This window comes from Alosa alosa, chromosome 8 (assembly GCF_017589495.1).
Source record: "Alosa alosa isolate M-15738 ecotype Scorff River chromosome 8, AALO_Geno_1.1, whole genome shotgun sequence".
NCBI classification, from domain to species: domain Eukaryota; kingdom Metazoa; phylum Chordata; class Actinopteri; order Clupeiformes; family Clupeidae; genus Alosa; species Alosa alosa.
Window position 1 is genome coordinate 20002639 of NC_063196.1, and position 17753 is coordinate 20020391.

At 46.0% G+C, this 17753-nt stretch overlaps 1 protein-coding gene across 1 annotated transcript in view; it reads left to right on the forward strand.

The window, feature by feature from the left end:
• Positions 1-17753, forward strand: part of LOC125298764 (neurexin-3b-like) — a 243341-nt gene that overhangs the window by 101756 nt on the left and 123832 nt on the right. The window contains 9 exon segments of the mRNA XM_048249611.1: positions 99-247; positions 250-304; positions 2909-2935; positions 4671-4790; positions 5630-6011; positions 7269-7459; positions 7828-8001; positions 8940-8966; positions 10846-10965. Coding sequence (XP_048105568.1) covers positions 99-247; positions 250-304; positions 2909-2935; positions 4671-4790; positions 5630-6011; positions 7269-7459; positions 7828-8001; positions 8940-8966; positions 10846-10965 — 1245 coding nt within the window.

Sequence of the window (17753 nt, forward strand, 5' to 3'; positions counted from 1 at the left end):
TTATTGATTGATATTATTGATGCATCCGTGACTGATTATAGATGACTAACTGGACTCTGTCTGGCGTTCCGCCCTGTGTCGTCCTTTCTGCCCCACAGAGGCGTCCATCCTGAGCTTTGACGGCAGCATGTACATGAAGATCACGGTGCCGCAGGTGATGCACACCGAGGCGGAAGACGTGTCGCTGCGCTTCCAGTCGCAGCGCGCCTACGGCATCCTCATGGCGCCCGCGTCGCTCCTCGCCTCCACGACACTCTCCGTCTCGAGCTGGACGGCGGCCGTGTCAAGCTCACCGTCAACTTAGGTATCCGCGACAACGGCGACGACCTCTCTCGACCTCTCTCTCCTCTCCGTCCTGCCCCCTCCACTCCCCTCTCCACCAGAGGCCTCGTGCTCTCTGCAGTCTGTTCTCTCTCAGTGTGTTTGTTTAACGTAATGAGTTCCGCTTTGTTCTTTCATTTATGAAAGTGCTTTTCTGGAGTTCTCAAAGTCTGCTTTGTTTATGTTCGTTTTTTTTTTTTGACTGACATCTCTAACCTTCTCTCCTCTCCCGAACATGAAATGTGTGTTTATCTGCATGAAAGTGTGTTGTGGTTTCTCTCTCTCTCTCTCTCTCTCTCTCTCTCTCTCTCTCTCTCTCTCTCTCTCTCTCCCGGCTTTGCTGAAATGTTTTTTGTAGACAGGCGATATCTCATTCAGTCTAACCACATAACAGTTGTCCATGCTGCTTATTTGACACGGCACATCTTTTGCCCAGATCATATCATGATCATTTCCTCATGGTATTGACATTTCAGTGCCATATAATTCTAAAGAATGATAATATAAGACCATATTTTTTACAGTTAAATTATCATCCTTAGATGTCTTGGTAAACCTAGTAGCCCTCAAAAGTCAATGTAATACCAAGATATGTAATATGTAATTGCATCCTATTTACCATAGTAATAATAATTATTAATTATTAGTAAAAATAAAACTTCTAAAAAAAAAATAAAACTTCAGAAAAATTCTAAGCAAATCCTCATTTAAATGTAAGAACATATACATATTTATGTATATTTGCCATTGCTCTATTTATATATTGAATCTACCTGTATCAGTGTGCCCATATCTCTAAATCATGTGATTTTGGGGCAGGTTTTGTTTTGGTTTTTATGTTGGGTTGCCATCAGGTTTCCATTCTTACTCTTTAGCTCCCCCTGCTGTTGGTGGCATGTCCCATGCCTTGTCAAAAGATGGTACTCACCCCTTCAATGGCCTGTAGCCTGCGGCCCGCTGGGCAAACAGCCCTGCGACCAGAGCAACCAGAGCACCTGCAGATGGTGGCTAAGCACGCTCATGTTCAACATGCGCACACACACACACACACACACACACACACACACACACACACACACACACACACACACACGTACACACGTCTTGTAAATGTTTACAGCATATAAGACCCACATTCACTGTATATGGCACACAATATATATGCATTATGTAAATGAATGCATAATATAGTGATATAGTAATATAGTGATGTGAAATACATACACATACTGTACATATCCTTTGAATGAATAAAATGTACGCATGGCAGTACATAAATGTGTGTACAAGAACATAAATATATAAAAACTGAATACATGAAATGCATGAGTATGTGGTTGTACCGTTGTACAAACACCCGCTTTCCCAGTATACACTGTATACGCACAAACTAGTAGAGCTGACCCAAGCTGAAGGAACCATCTAGCCCTGTACATGTATGTTAGTGAAGCATGGTCGCACAGCAAAAAAAAAGATGCTAAACCTATAGTTCCTATAGATATCACCTCACTGGTATTTCGTCATGTCACAAGTCAGTTATGGCATTTATGTCAATACAGTAGGTGCATATTGTAATTTTTATTTTCTCACACTAACAAAAGCATCTTTTTTTTTTTATTTCGAGACACACATCACTCTCGCCTCTCATAAGGATGATGTTGTGAATGTTCGCCCATCTCTGCTCATTCACCCATGACCGCCCTCTAAGACGCGTTCACAACACACACACACACACACACACACACACACACACACACACACACACACACACACACACACACACACACACACTCACACTTCATTCTATTGGGCTCGCCTAATTCTGAGCTAAGTGACACATGGCGCTCTCCTCTGTGCATCGTGGTCCAAAAGGGTTCCATTGGGTTAGCCTGGAAGCCACTGTATGGTGCTGGTGCTTGTTGGACCGAGGCTGTTTGCTTCCACTTTTCTGTTGCGGTTGACGGCACATGACGGATCCTGGCTACATGGATGTCGACCCAGAACGTTATAGCTCTGAACCCATTTGATCACCACACCATGATAATTACCAGGTTTTGTGTGTGTGTGTGTTTAGCACGCTTTATGTACTTTATGTCTGAAAGAAATACAATTGGAATTAACAAAGTCATCAAAAACTCTAGCAAACAACAGATAAGTCTGGGTCATAAAATCCATTTAGCCAATAACAGTTGGCGGCCATTTTAAATTTGTTAAGAAACCTTTATGCTTTAGATATCCAGCAAAACCCCATAAGAACAGAGATTAGGCCTACTGCAGTGCGGATAGCGTAATTCACTGCAATGATAGCAAAGTCATTATGAGGAAATAGCACCCCCTATCTCAGCCAGTCCTTGCACTGAGCTCCCCATCCCATTTCAGAAAACACAGTGAAGTTCTGAACAGCTTTCGTCAGTTAATGAGCCCAGAGTAGGTGTTGTGATGTCACCCATCACAGCCTGAGACAAAATGGCCGCCGTCCCTGCCTGCATGTGTCCGTCCCCGGAAGGTGGAGTCTCTGTTTTTGGATGTCTGCAGCTGTAACCTTGAAGGATGCGATTTCATCTGTCACTTGTTCTTCCCCATCTAGATTGTGTCAGGATAAACTGTAACTCCAGTAAGTCACCACTACACTTCTTTTGCTCTTTAAAGAATGCTGAATGATCTGTACAGTACAGTGTGGGCCTTTGAAATGCCCAAGACATTTAGAGGCATGATGCTATTTCATGATAGAAAGTGTAAACATTGATATGTTTTTATCATAAGCTGTGCAAGACATGAAGCATCAGGCTGACCTAACTCACTATCTATGGGACTGAAAAGTTTGATCATTTTGAGGGACTGTTTTCTCTCCGTTATGAAGTAATGGTAATGGGAGGACTTGTGAGTGAGTTTTCAGTGCAACTGCTCTTACTCATACAGAGCAAAGTTTTATCCACCAGCCCCAGTTGGATCTGTGAAGCGTGACTAAGACGTTTTAAAACTCCATAATGAGGTATCCAATGTTACAACTCAAGGTTCATTTTTTTTCTTGTCTTTTTTATTTTTGCCTTGTGCACTATCAGATCCTCTTTTGAGTTTGTGACTGGCACATCAATGAAATATCTGACTGCATACATTTAATGCAATCCCCTGGGCACCTGACGTTTGCATTGATATTCTGAGTGGTCAGGTCTGAAGCAGCAGCAGCAGTAGGCCCAGTGATAGATTGGGGAGGCGTATGAAAATCTAAAGGGGAGTAGGGTGATTGAGCCATGGCCAAGGTTGCAGTGGTCAGTGATCTCTGATCGACATGCGAATGAGTTCTGGGAGGAGCGGACCGACATTGCTTGGTGTGCGCATGTGTGTGTGTGTGTGTGTTTGTTGGTCCATATAGGTGTGTGTGTGCGCATGTGCCCACATCCAAAAAGGGGCCAAAAAGCTGGTATAATTGGAAACAATTACTCATGTGACCTGACCACTGAGTTTGGGCTGTAATCAGAGCCATTGATGTGCTCTGAGCGGAGGTGCTCTTGCGATCGGACTCAGAGCAGAATCGATCAGAACCCCAGGCTCCAGAGGAGAACCAGTTTTGCCAAATGAAAGAATCCAAAGTCAGGCAGCAAAGAACCTTAGATGAATATTGGATGAAGGTTTTTATATAAAGTTAATTGGCAAGAAAAAGGATACTGATCTCTAAAGGCAAACATATTCTACAGTATGCATGCATTATTGGATAAAGCGCATTCCATTAGACTCATTTGTCTGAAATGTGGATGAGGCATTATGGATTGCTTGAGCAATACAGTATCTGCACTGAACTAGACTACATTTTTCTTTTTTTATCAAAGCTGCTTATTTTTGTGGCTATCAGACGACCTCTTATGAGTAAAAGCAGTTGCAGTTGCATTGTTCTACAGTATCTAGATGATTTACTAGTAAATGGTAAAGGTGAATACTTGTCCATCCTTCTGTAAAAACAATGTATGTATGAACATTTTTCATGACAATAACTGAATATAACTGAATGTTTTTGCTGCATATCCAGGTAATGGCAAACCCAATCTTTGCTTTGAACTGTGAGAGTGATGATTTTACTAGCACCTTCTTTTATGTTCTTTCATGTAAAACATCTATGTTCACAGACAGTGATGAGCCTAATTCTAAAACTAAAATGTGCTTTCGGTGAGATAAAGCACATGTATATGACCATTTGATAAAGGGCTATGTTTAGCTAACCTAGCTGCTGTCCAGGGTACATTTTGTGTGGGTCAGTTTCACTTGGCAGCCATGAGATTTGATTCTGAGAGCAAAGCAAATATTGGGTTTGCAAAGAGACACCTCTGATCAAACTAATGAGTCATCATTCTCAGGCAAGGGCCCCGAGACCCTGTACGCCGGCCAAAAGCTGAACGACAACGAGTGGCATTCGGTCAGAGTGATCCGGCGCGGGAAAAACTTGAAACTCATGGTGGACGATGATGTGGCTGAAGGTATGGACCACATACTTTTAAAACACATACAGCAAATGAATACAGTCTCTTTTGTGTCTAGTCTTGCAAAACAGGATGCGTATTGCGATATACATTTTGTTACAAGTTCACAAATGAAGTGTGGGGTCGGAGAAATTGGTGTGAATTTGGTGCATTTTGAATAAATACAAACTGTGTTTGTGCCAATTCAAAAGTAAAATAAAAAATAAAGTAGACAAATTCTTTCGTGAAGTTGTGACACGTTTAGAAGGAAAGCCTTACTTGTCACTTCTCTCAATTTACACCAATTGGAAACAAGTCCCACAGTTGCTCAAGTCCTGTTTATTCCTGCAAGACTACTTCACACACACGCACACATCAATTTCCTGAAAGACTCGTGTGGGAGTATGTCGTTGAGTGCACCTGTCTAGTGACAGCCATTTGTCGGCGTGTAGGAACACAGTGAGGCAACACTAATGAATTGAGAGCCAATAAAAATGAGGCTGCTGCGGGGAAGAGTGGTTGGCATGGCGATTATCTCCCTCTCCTGTGTTGTTTAATGAGGCTGGAAATCGCTTCAAATTAAAAGGGAATCAATCAAGCTGGAGGGGGAAGGGGAGGCGGTGAGGAGGTGTTTTGCATTTTCTCATGCTGCTCCTACTGCAGGAGAGTGAGGAGGAGACAGGTGGTCAGACAGGTGGACAGCTTTGAACACCTCCACTGCAGGCTTGTTCTTATGCCGTTCCTCTTTTTTCTTCCCCTCTTTTTTCTTTTCTCTTTCTTCTTTTCTTTTGTCTTTTTTTCCCTCTTTCTCTCTTTACCCCCACACACACACACACACACACACACACACACACCAGGCCAGATGGCAGGTGACCACACCCGCCTGGAGTTTCACAGCGTGGAGACGGGCATTGTGACGGAGCGACGCTTCATGCCGCAGCCGCCGTCCAGTTTCATTGGCCACCTGCAGGGCCTCAAGTTCAACGGCATGCTCTACATCGACATGTGCAAGAACGGCGACATCGAGTCGTGCGAGCTCAACGCGCGCTTCGGCATGCGCTCCATCATCGCCGACCCGGTCACCTTCAAGTCCAAGGGCAGCTACCTGGGCCTGGCCACGCTGCAGGCCTACACCACCATGCACCTGTTCTTCCAGTTCAAGACCACCTCCTCGGACGGATTCATCCTCTTCAACAGCGGCGACGGCAATGACTTCATCGCCGTGGAGCTGGTGAAGGGGTGAGCGTTTTGGACTGGGATAAGGTAGTGGGGTGATGTTGTCTGAGTTGCAAATTCCTTGTCTGTGTAAACATACTTGCCCATTAAAGCAAGTATTCAGATTCAAATTGTGAGTTGTTGAAATGTATGGGAATGTAGAAGGAGAATGTAGGCATCCTGTGTGTTGTTCACTGTTCACAGCTGATGCGATCTCTCAGGAGTTATGAGAGAGACATTTGAAGTGGATTTACAAATAACAAGGCAGTTTCTTTTTTGGAATACATAGTTAGAATGATGAGTTTTTTTTCTAGCTGAGTTTTCATGGGGGGATCTTTTGCATAAAACATGTTTTTGTGATTGTTCCAATCTCCATGAATTTCACTTGGAGTGCTTTTTGCCTCTTATCACGAGGCAATAGACCTCTCTCACTTCAGAGCCATGTGCCCAGAGCAGGGGCCACACAACCAGTGCAAATCAATTTGCCTAAGCTACGGAAAGCTGTGAAGACCAGATTTCCTATCTTGAGATCACAAAAGAAATGACTGTTATCGAGGGGAAGAAAGTCAGGGGGAAAAATGATAGCATTTGCTCCTATTAGATAGATTGGTTTGTCATGGTTGTGCGGTCTCATTTCTAGTCATGTGACATCAAAGTCAAAAGCATTGAGGGAGCATAAAATGATGAAAAAGCCTCTCAATCTTCTCTCTTTTATGTGTGGTCGCAGAGGTACATGTACCCTTCCTCTCAGGAGCGGTCGTGGCCCTGTGAGAGGGAGTGCTCTCAGTGGTGCCACTGTTTGACCAACACAAGAGTTCGGTGACCTGAGCTCAGGGGATGTGTACATTGACTCGGGTTGAGTGTAGTGAGTGATGTACTCTCACTGTGGCTTGACCCACTTGAAGATACAGCCTTTTCTCTCTCCCTCTCTCTCTCATTCACACGTACACACGCACACACACACACACACACACACACACACACACACACACACACACACACACACACACACACACACACACACACTCAAACTCACATTTTTTCTCTCGCGCGCTCTCTCGCTCTCAGTGAGATCCGGTGACAAACAGAGCATAGCTCAAGTGTTGTCATAGGAACAAGGACCCTTGAGTGTGATATGAGAAGAAAAAGCACCTTTTTGTGAAGTGGCACTTAAAGGGGGGGAAGAGGAGTGGATGAGTAAGAGTAAGTAACTGTGTGTGTGTGTGTGTGTGTGTGTGTGTGTGTGTGTGTGTGTGTGTGTGTGTGTGTGTGTGTGTCCAGGTTCATACACTACGTCTTCGACCTGGGCAACGGTCCCAGCCTCTTGAAGGGCAACAGCGAAAGCCCCCTCAACGACAACCAGTGGCACAGCGTGGTCATCACCCGTGACGCCACCAACACGCACACCCTCAAGGTGGACACCAAGTCCGTCAGCCAGGTGGTGAACGGTGCCAAGAACCTGGACCTCAAAGGTGACCACTGGAGCATCATACTCAACACAAGAATCTCACACTGAAACAAGGGAATATTTGAATAAGAGAATTTAGACAATTAATCAATTTTTCATTGAATTTATAGCAGCATTTCTTTAGTTTGCGTTCTTGGGTTCAGTGGGAGAGCACCCAAACATGCAATATACGGCTATTCCCTACTTGTACTCTTATCTTTCATAAGTGTGTACAATCCCTTCTGTAACTTCTGTAGTAGATATGGGCTCTCAGTTTGCCATAGTGAGATGCATTAGTAATGTGTGTCTGTGGCCATGGTGGCCAACCCTGTGGGACTGATCTCTCTGATCTATGCTCCTCCTCCTCCTCCTCCTCCTCCTCCTCCTCCGCAGGTGATTTGTTTGTGGCCGGTCTCGGGCCCAACATGTACCAGAACCTGCCCAAGCTGGTCGTGTCTCGCGAGGGCTTCCAGGGCTGCCTGGCATCCGTGGATCTCAACGGCCGCCTGCCGGACCTGATCAACGACGCGCTGTTCCGCAGCGGCCAGATTGAGCGCGGATGCGACGGTAAGCTTCCACTGTGCCCATCGCCTCCATCAAAGAGCTTCGTTCACCCAGTCCGAATGTCTGCCCTTAATCCTTCGGTGAGATACATCGCCTCCATCAAAGAGCTTCTTTCACCCAGTCTGAACGTCTGCCCTTAATCCTTCGGTGAAATACATCGCCTCCATCAAAGAGCTTTGTTCACCCAGTCCGAATGTCTGCCCTTAATCTTTTGGTGAAATACACTGACTACCTGTGACTACATGTCGCTATATTTGTGTGATTTTTCCATCTCTGGTTCAATGCTAAAACTGAATACTCTACAAAGCCTCTCACACAACACTTAATTTACCAGATTTATGTTAACCACAGTAAAAATATTGATATTTTACAATATACACTACATGCAAGCATATTTTAAACTTTTGATTATAATAAACTCAACTGTGTGAGGCGATAGGGTTATCATGTTCGGTCTTCTCTGAAAGAAATTTGTTGTTGCATAGATTAGCCACTAGATGGAGCCCATGATCAAAGTAAAAAGGAATAGTTGCAGACTGGGGTCTCTGTACGTGACAAGCTTGTTCAAACAACTGCACTCATGGCGGCCATTACTGTGATACAATTAACTACTCCAGTTATTGTTCTCTGATGCCGATTTTGCCCACCCTTTCAAATGTTACCCCTTTTTAACAGTTGTAATGTATGTAACCTCTTTTAAATGAATAACTCCTAAGACTGTATACCTTATCCACTGACTAACTGTCCTGACTTTATGTAATCCACTGTATTTGACTAACACTCACTGGTCCCTCACTAACTGTGCTCTGTTCACTTCTCCCCCTCTCTCTCTCTCTCTCTCTCTCTTTCTCTCTCTTTCTCTCTCTATTTCTTTCTTTCTTTCTCTCTGTCACGGTCTCTCTCACCCCTCTCTCCTTCTTTCTGTTTCTTCCCAACTAAAGTTGGCTTCACCAAAGCCGACCTCCAAGGTAGACGGTTCAACTCCACCTCCCCACCCTCCTCCTCCTCCTCAACTCTGGCTGAAAGTGTCAAGTGTGTGTGCAATGGGTGGTGGTGTGTGAAGGTGTCACTTTGCCCATGCCTGGTCTCTCACCGGGAGCCCAGCTCAGGTATGGGAGGGGAGAGAGAGAAAGAGAGAGAGAGAGAGATAGATAAGAAATGATAATCCTTTTCAGGAGGAAAGGTAAATAAAACATGAGCTCTTTCTCTAGACTGTAATTATGTTGTCTGAGCTTCGTCATTGGTGCTCTCTCTCTCTTTCCCCCCTTCTCTCTCTCTCTCTCTCTGTGTCTGACTCTCATCCTTCACGCTCCTTGCTAATAGTGGTTCATCTAGCTGTCCAAAGCAGGAGGGAGTATTAAAGTTGCAGGAGACGATGCCACCTCGCTGCTCGTGTGCGCCCAACCTATGATTAGCCCCCGCTAATTTATGGGCATATTCAAGCTGCCAGAGTACACATGTTGACATGTCGCTCATGTATTTTAGAAATGCAAGCAGTGTGTGTGTGTGTGTGTGTGTGTGTGTGTGTGTGTGTGTGTGTGTGTGTGTGTATTACATTATTCTGCCAGTGAGGAGTTTGAATTATGAATGAGCAGACTAGCTGAATGTCATGGTCCTTTGCAGCTATTGCAACAACTCCTGAGCCTGTCGCACAGAATTCATTATAGCACACGACTGTGGCAGGATACTTAGAAGAGTTGTGGAAATTCAGTAGTGGCAGCATTGCTTTTAGGGGGAAAACTTTTTGTAAGAAATGACTAGCATTACTACGTTTCTGGATGTATAGCGAGCAATTGTACTTAAATAAGAAGCATGGTCCCCCCGTGATCACTACAAATAAAATGCAAAAATGCCTGGCATACTTACCCACAATCCTCTATCATCATGTTAGAGTGTACTCCTCATGTTCCGGGACTTTAGTGATAGCTGCTGGTGTGGATCCCATTAAAAAGATGGCTTTGGTGTAGTTGTGTTGTGCTGAGTGGAAGGCATCCTGGAACAGAGCAAAAGTGAAGATAAACACCCTCACAGACGCACCGAACACCACATAATGGCACACTTTCAGCCAGAGGAGTGTAGAGGCACACTCGCTGTTTGATTTGAGATGTTGATTGGTGGTGGTGGGTTTTTTTCTCACACTGTCTTGCATGCGCTGCCAACAGTGAATGCTTACATTTATAAGATACTTTCATTCATCTTTTGATGAAACACGAAATGTAATGAAAGTTTCCTGAAAATGCTGCAAATATGTGTTTGTCAAACTTTGAAAAACAAACAACAAAATTGACAGAAACCATAGTAAAAAAAACCTGTAAAAAAAAAAAAAAAAAGAATTTACATGTTCACAATATCACATTTCTCACTTCTTAAAATGGGATATTGGAGAGCTGGGCGATTCAGGAGGTGTTCCGACTCGAACATCTGCCGTGTTAGTCACAGTTCTGGAGGTGGATAAACATCTTGTTGTTATTTCTTCTTTTGTTGTTATTTCCTTTGTTTGGCTGTTAACTGTTTGTGATGAGGTGTCTAAGTGTCACACTGTTGCCTGGAACTGTCTGTCTGTGCCGTCTAGCATTGCGGTAAGGGTCGATGTCACTCAAGCGATGTCATTTCTGCATGCCTGCATCTCTCTCTCTCTCTCTCTCTCTCTCTCTCTCTCTCTCTCTCTCTCTCTCTCTCTCTTTCTCTCTCTCTGGTGATGCTGTTGGGTACTCGCCCTGCATGCCCATTGGTGATGCCCATGTTTTTTGCTTCCTGCCTCCTCTCTCTGGGCATTCACTAATTCATTTGTTCATTCATTCATTGGTTCTTTCTCTGTCTTTGCCCCTGGTGACTTTCCTATGCCAGGCCCCAGCACCACCTGCCAGGAGGACTCCTGTGCCAACATGGGCGTGTGCATTCAACAGTGGGAGAACTTCACCTGCGACTGCTCCATGACCTCCTACACCGGCACACGATGCAACGATCGTGAGTACCAACCCTTCCCTGGACATTGCTCTCTCACGCTGCTGGGGTTTCACCAAGTGTTTCATATCAGCTGGGATGGGAATGCTTCCTGATTTGGGTGGGTGAGTGGACAATAGAGATGACCACAAGTGGACCTTTGATGACTTCAATAGATAAATGCTAAAGATAGTTGAGTGAATTGGTGACACTAGATACCTAAATACCTCTGGGGTATAGGGAGGTCTTCAGCTTTGCCTGGTTGCTCGGTACTGGAAGTTGAAAGTGTGAATTAAAGTGTGTGAAGAGTGTGGCTACGGCTTGGTGCCTTGCCCAGTTACATGAGTTAAAGAGATGAATTCAGACGCATGCAGGATAGCCTTTGGGCAGCCCCATGTTATAGGTCTACTGCTGTCCACTGCTATCATTTTACCTGTGTGTGATCGACCGCATGGCTTGAATTAAATAGAATTTGTTCAGAGATGCAAATGAATAGGCTGTGTGTGTGTGGTAGTCAGGCGCCAAGGGAAGTCGTGTGTGTCATTATACAGTTAGCGGGCGGGTGGCATAGCCGCAGGCACGCTAATGAGGTGGACACTCTTCAGACGCAATAGCCATCAGTAGCTGTTTGACATTTAAATGAGACTGACCTTTACCTGCGGAGCCACCTAACCTTCCAATGGCAATCTCCTTCTCCTCATCCTCCTCCTCCTCCTTCTCCTTCTCCTTCTCTCTCTCTGTCGTTCTCTCTTTCTCTCTATCTATCCGTCTTTCATTCTCTATTACTCATTCGGTTGGGAGAAGAGAGGAGGCTTTATTGATGAAGCCGAGGTGTTAATGGACGATCCCGTTTTAACTAGCTCCTGTGTGTTTTTGACCAGGGGCGTTTGTGAGCGGCACTCCATCACCATGGCACTTTTAATCAGGGTGCCCGGCATTTTCATTTCTGAGAGCCAGAAAATTGGCTCCATGAGGAATTGTTTTACATTTAGTTTTTGTTAAAGCAATACTAAAAGGTTTTGGTGTAAAACTAGCAAATTCACTCTCTAAAGTGCATAAAAAACTTTGAAAACACCAACAACCACACAGTTGAAACTGATAAAAAGCTTGCTATGCCAAAACTAGTTTTAGACAATTTTGCTGCACAGTGTTGCTTGAAAAAAAGAAAAGGTGGAGCAGTGCAATTTAGGGAGTTGGTGAAGTCTTTGGGCCCATTGTGATGCCAGGGTGAAGGATGGCATGGAGGGTGGAGGCTTGGGTAGAGGACTCAGAGGACTGCTTCAGTGGTGTTGTGGGTAGAGGACTCAGAGGACTGCTTCAGTGGTGTTGTGGGTAGAGGACTCAGAGGACTGCTTCAGTGGTGTTGTGGGTAGAAGACTCAGAGGACTGCTTCAGTGGTGTTGTGGACGGAGGTCTGGCGTGGGCTTGGTGATTCATCATTCCTGACGTCTCCTCCAGAGGATGCTGAGAGTGAAGCATCACTGACGTCTCCTCCAAGGCTTCATTTGGAGGCTGGCTGTGTCCAGACCCGTCAGTGGTGCAGGGGCTGTTTCATCCACCCTCCTTGACAGTCTGGAGTGTGTGAGGTGAGGTGTGGACCTACACTCTGATCCCCTCCCACTGCAGAACTGCAGAGACCCAAACAAACACTAGGTGGCACAAATGCATTGGCTGAATTGATTGTGTGTGTGTGTGTGTGTGAGTGTGTGCGTGTGTGAGTGTGAGTGTGAGTGTGAGTGTGAGTGTGTGTGTGTGTGTGTGTGTGTGTGTGTGTGTGTGTGTTGTGCGTGTGGTGTGTGCGTGTGCGTGTGCGTGTGCGTGTGCGTGTGCGCGTGTGTGTGTGTGTGTGTGTGTGTGTGTGAGTGAAATGCAATTCCCAGAGCATGAAATCGGCTCCCCGCGTTTTTCCATCTCGGCTAGGACACACACTCACACATACTCACACACACTATCCATCACCCCTCACACACACGCACAAAGAGTCAATAAGAGACTGTTTTGATCACCCCAGTGTCTTTGACACAATACATTTTGCATCTCGGAAAGAGGGACGGAGGTCACAGGAAGTGAAGGTTGTAGTTAGATATTACATTCTCAATTCTCACATACATTCTCTCTGACTACATCATTTTTTGTGTGAATGTATATACATTTATGCACGCACTGTGTATGTATATATGTGTGTTTGTGTGTGTGTGTGTGTGTGTGTGTGTGTGTGTGTGTGTGTGTGTGTGTGTGTGTGTGTGTCAATTAGCGCTCAGTATGTTGTTTAGCGTGTGTCCATGCCTGCTGCAGAATGTGCTGTAGGACAGCCCACATGACATGGCCTCAGAGGGCCCTAGCAGGCAGTAGTCCCTGCAGGGGTGGTAGGGGCTGCCTGCACGCAGGGGCCAGGCTAATCACAAAGGCCCGCACCCCGCTAATGACACGCTTCATGCTCCACTAGCAGGGGATGGAGCTCACGGCCAACGCCGTTGTTAGCAGTCTCTCTGCAGAGGATTTTAGCTGTGTGTGTGTGTGTCTGTGTATGTGTGTGTGTGTGTGTGTGTGTGTGTGTGTGTGTGTGTGTGTGTGTGTGTGTGTGTGTGTGTGTGTGCGTGCGTGCGTGTGTGTGTCTGTGTCTGTGTGTGTGTGTGTGTGTGTGTGTGTGTGTGTGTGTGACTGCTTGGCGCTCCATGCACGTCTCTCTCTTTCTCTTTGTCTTCCTCTGCCTCTCTGCCTCTCTCTTGTGTGTGAACATTCTCCAAATTCTCCAAAATTCTCCAAATCCTCGATTCGATGCTATTTTTGATTTTAAAGTCACGATTCGATTCGATTTTCGATCTTTTTTTCAATTTTACTATTAATGCATTCCTTATATGTTATTTACTCTTTTTGGCCTTTTCCTTTTCTGTTTCGGGGGGCTTTTATTTTGAAACCATTCCAACCGCGAGGTTGTAATGTAAACAGAACCAACGTGAACATTGAGAGACGTGAACATAGTGAAATGAAACAACACAGAATTATAATTTGATCGTTTCAGCACACTTCGAAGTGACCCAAGGTCTCTGTTCATGGATACTTATCAATGTGCATTTTAAATATAAAGTAACTTTGGACTGTAACTAGATCATCTTTTCACTTGCTAAGTTGAGTAGGGTAAGTTAGTTTTAATTGACGTGAAAGTACTTCCACACTGGTGATTTCAAAGTAGCAAGAGGGGCTTTTATTTTGTTAGGTTGATGTGTATATTTTAACTGGCTACAGCCTAAAATTAGAGGAGTGTTGATGCTGCAGTTCAGCACGTGCGTTTGTGCGTCTTGGCATACATGCTGGATGTGACATTGGGGGTGTGGCTGCATCGTCGATTCTATAAAATCGTAATCGTGACACCCTTAGTGTGTGTGTGACTGTCTGCGGAATTGTCATGGTTTCCCTTCCTTGCAAAACATCTCTGGGTGTGTGTATGCATACAGTATACATGTGCGTGCGTGTGTGTGTGTGTGTGTATGACAGAGAGAGAGAGAGAGAGAGAGAGAGAGGAGAGAGAGAGGGAGAGAGGGAGGGAGGGAGGGAGAGGGAGAGAGAGAGAGAGAGAGAGAGAGAGAGAGAGAGGGAGAGAGAGAGGGAGGGAGAGGGAGGGAGAGAGGGGGAGAGGGAGAGGTGTGCTGTGCTGTGCTGAGCTGAGCCGAGTGTGAGGTGGTGGCCTAACCCACGTGGGTGCTGTGCTGGAGTGCATTGTCTGAGGGAGATTGCTCCCTTTGCCTTTTGTCCACGGCCGTAAATCCCTCCATTGTGTCCGGCGGCAGGCAGAAAGTGGGGAAGCACGCAACGGCAGCTTATTTATCACATTGCCCCAGCCAGGAGTGTGTCTGCTGTGTGTGCTGCCTGCCCTGTGGTGTGTGTGTGTGTGTATGTGTGTGTGTGTGGCTGTGTGTGTGTGTGTGTGTGTGTGTGTGTGTGTGTGTGTGTTTAGGTATGTTTATTGCTGTTTGTGCACCTGTGCCATTTGTTTTGTGTGTGGCCGTGTGTGTGTGTGTATGTGTGTGGGTGTCTTATCATTTATTTTGTGTGTGTGTGTCCTCAGTTGTCCTCAATCACCATGCACCCTTGGTTATTTTTTTATCCTCCTTATCCTCCTTTTGCCTCCCTCTTTTTTTCAACCAACCTGTGTGTGTGTGTGTGTGTGTGTGTGTGTGTGAGGGGGTGGCTGGGTGCATTTGTGATGATGTCAGTAATGTCTGATATCTGTCACCCCCTCTGTCCGTCCGTGCTCAGCAGTTCCATCGTCGTGCCTCTGCACCTCCCTCCCTCTCTCTCTCTCTCTCTTTCTCTTCCTCCCTCCATCATTCTCTCTTTTCTCCTCCCCATAGCTCAAGTTTCATTCTTTTTTCTTCAGCACATCATTTATTTCAAGGACATCTGAGCCAGGGGGCATAATTGAGAGTGCTGTGGATGCTTCTTGTTGACCAGGGCAATTATTCAAGTAATGTAATTGAATTATACTATAACTATTATTTGAATACTTCGGCGCACACAAATACATACACACACACACACACACACAAAAAAAATTATTTGAATTCAGACAGCCAGGCACAGATACACACACACACACACACACACACACACACACACACACACACACACACACACACACACACACACACACACACAGTGAATCAGTTTGTGTTGACATCCGTAATGGCTGTGTCCAATTTACACTGAATCTTCCTGTCAGGCCATGATCCTTCTGCCATGCCAAATGTCCTTAATTAACTTCCCCAGACACATTTAAAGCCAGTGTCACTGCACCCCTTCCTGCCTCCACAGAGGGGGAGAAAGAAGAGAAATGGGGAGTGAAGTGAAGAGGAGGAGTGGCATCTCTCTCTCTCTCTCTCTCTCTCTCTCTCTGTGTCTGGCTCTCCCTCCACTCTGCACTCCTCCACTTGACATGCCTGCCGTGGGAAGCTCCACCAAACGCTTTCACTTCACTCTGGTGCTAGAAGGAGAGAGAGAGAGAGAGAGAGAGAGAGAGAGAGAGAGAAAGAAAAAGAAAGAGAGAGTAAGAGATGGTGATAGAAAGGGGGGTGTACAAAATGAGAGAGGGGGAGGGAGGCTAGAGAGAGAAAGAGAGATAGAGGGGAAGAGATGGTGAGAGATGGAGAGAGAAATATATTTTTAAGAAAACAAGAAGGGGAATGAGAGAGCACAAGGCAGAAAATCGCCTCACTAATTTATTCTATTATGCATTTTGTCTTCAAAGCGACCACATTTTGCACTTCCACCCAGATAGATGGGCAAGTACAGCGGTTGGTGTACAGCCTCTTAAGAGGCCTTAAAAAGTACCCATTACAATTTCATGAGGGGCGTCGTGTGTGTGTGTGTGTGTGTTTTTTGAGAGTTTATCGTTAATCAGCACACCCCTTGGAAGGCGAAAAAAGTAGGGAGTAGAGCTTTGCCAAGACAAAGGAGAGGGGCTTGGACCATCTTTCTTTCTCTCTCTTTCTCTCCCTCTTTCTTTATGCACCTCTAGCAGGCCCCAGTGGGTTGGAAGAAACACTTTCTTGACAGACCGATATTTATAACCTCGGCATACCTACCTGAGGAGTTAGCATTTCACCGATGAATAATTCAGCCCAGCTCCTACATTAAATATGATTAACTAACACGCTCCGAATGGCAAAACAGGTGTGCTGCCCCACACACACACACACACACACACACACACACACACACACACACACCTCCACCTTCACGCTGGCAGACCCGGGGTGTCAAGCCCAGATGGGACGAGCGGCGAATGGGAAGCGAGACCCCGGGTGGAGACATCCAGGAAATCAGCCACCCTCTCACTCTCTCTTCTCTCTACCTCTCCCTTTTTCCTCTTCTCTCTATCTATCTTCCCTTCTATTTATCCTCTCTATCTCATATCTCATCTGCCATCCCTCCCTTTCTCTCTCTCTCTCTCTCTCTCTCTCTCTCTTTCTCTTCACCTCTCCCTTCTTCCTCTCTTCTCCTCTCCATGTCTCCTATCTCATCTGCTATTCTTCCCTTCTGTCTCTCTCTTTATCTCTCTCTCTCCGCTCTTTTCTCTGTCTCAGTTTCTCTGTGTGACGTATGACGCCTGATGGGAAAGCATCCTTGAGCATTGTGGCCATATAAGCCTCCATACACAGGGGAAGGGTGTAACCCCCTCCAGAGAGTTGCTCCAGCAGCTGGGCTCGTTGCGGAGCCGTGGGTTAGCCAGGCTTGTAGTTGCCCCAGGGGAGGAGGGTATTAGCCAGATCAAACAGATGCCGTTCCCCCCGCGGGAATGCACCGCGCGAGCGGAGGGGATGAGACCACTCCATTAGGACAAGCTCAGCACGGCGGTGAGAACCTAATGAGGCTCACGGCCTCCTGATGAACACTAAAACACAGAGGGGAGGAAGAGAGAAGAAGAAGTGAAGTAAAGAGGAGGAGGAGGAGGAGGAGGAGGAGGGGAGGGTGGCATCTCTCTCTCTCTCTCTCTCTCTCTCTCTCTCTCTCTCTTGCTCTCTGTGTGTGGCCCTCTCATCCTCTCATCCTTATCTCTTTCTCTCTGACTCTGTCTGAAACTTTTGAAATTGCTGCTGGTGATTTGTGTGTCACTCGCGGCCCGTGCTGGACGGGGGCCTAATTGGCGAGGCACTGGGATGTAGGACACTGGGCCGAGAGCCAGAGGAGGAGAGGAGGAGCAGGAGGAGCAGGAGGAGCAGGAGGAGCAGTAGGATGCTTCATCTGGGGCCAGTGCTGGACAGAGGGGGGTGGTGGAGGCTCCTGAATGTGGGCTGCTGGGCTCTTAGAGTTTC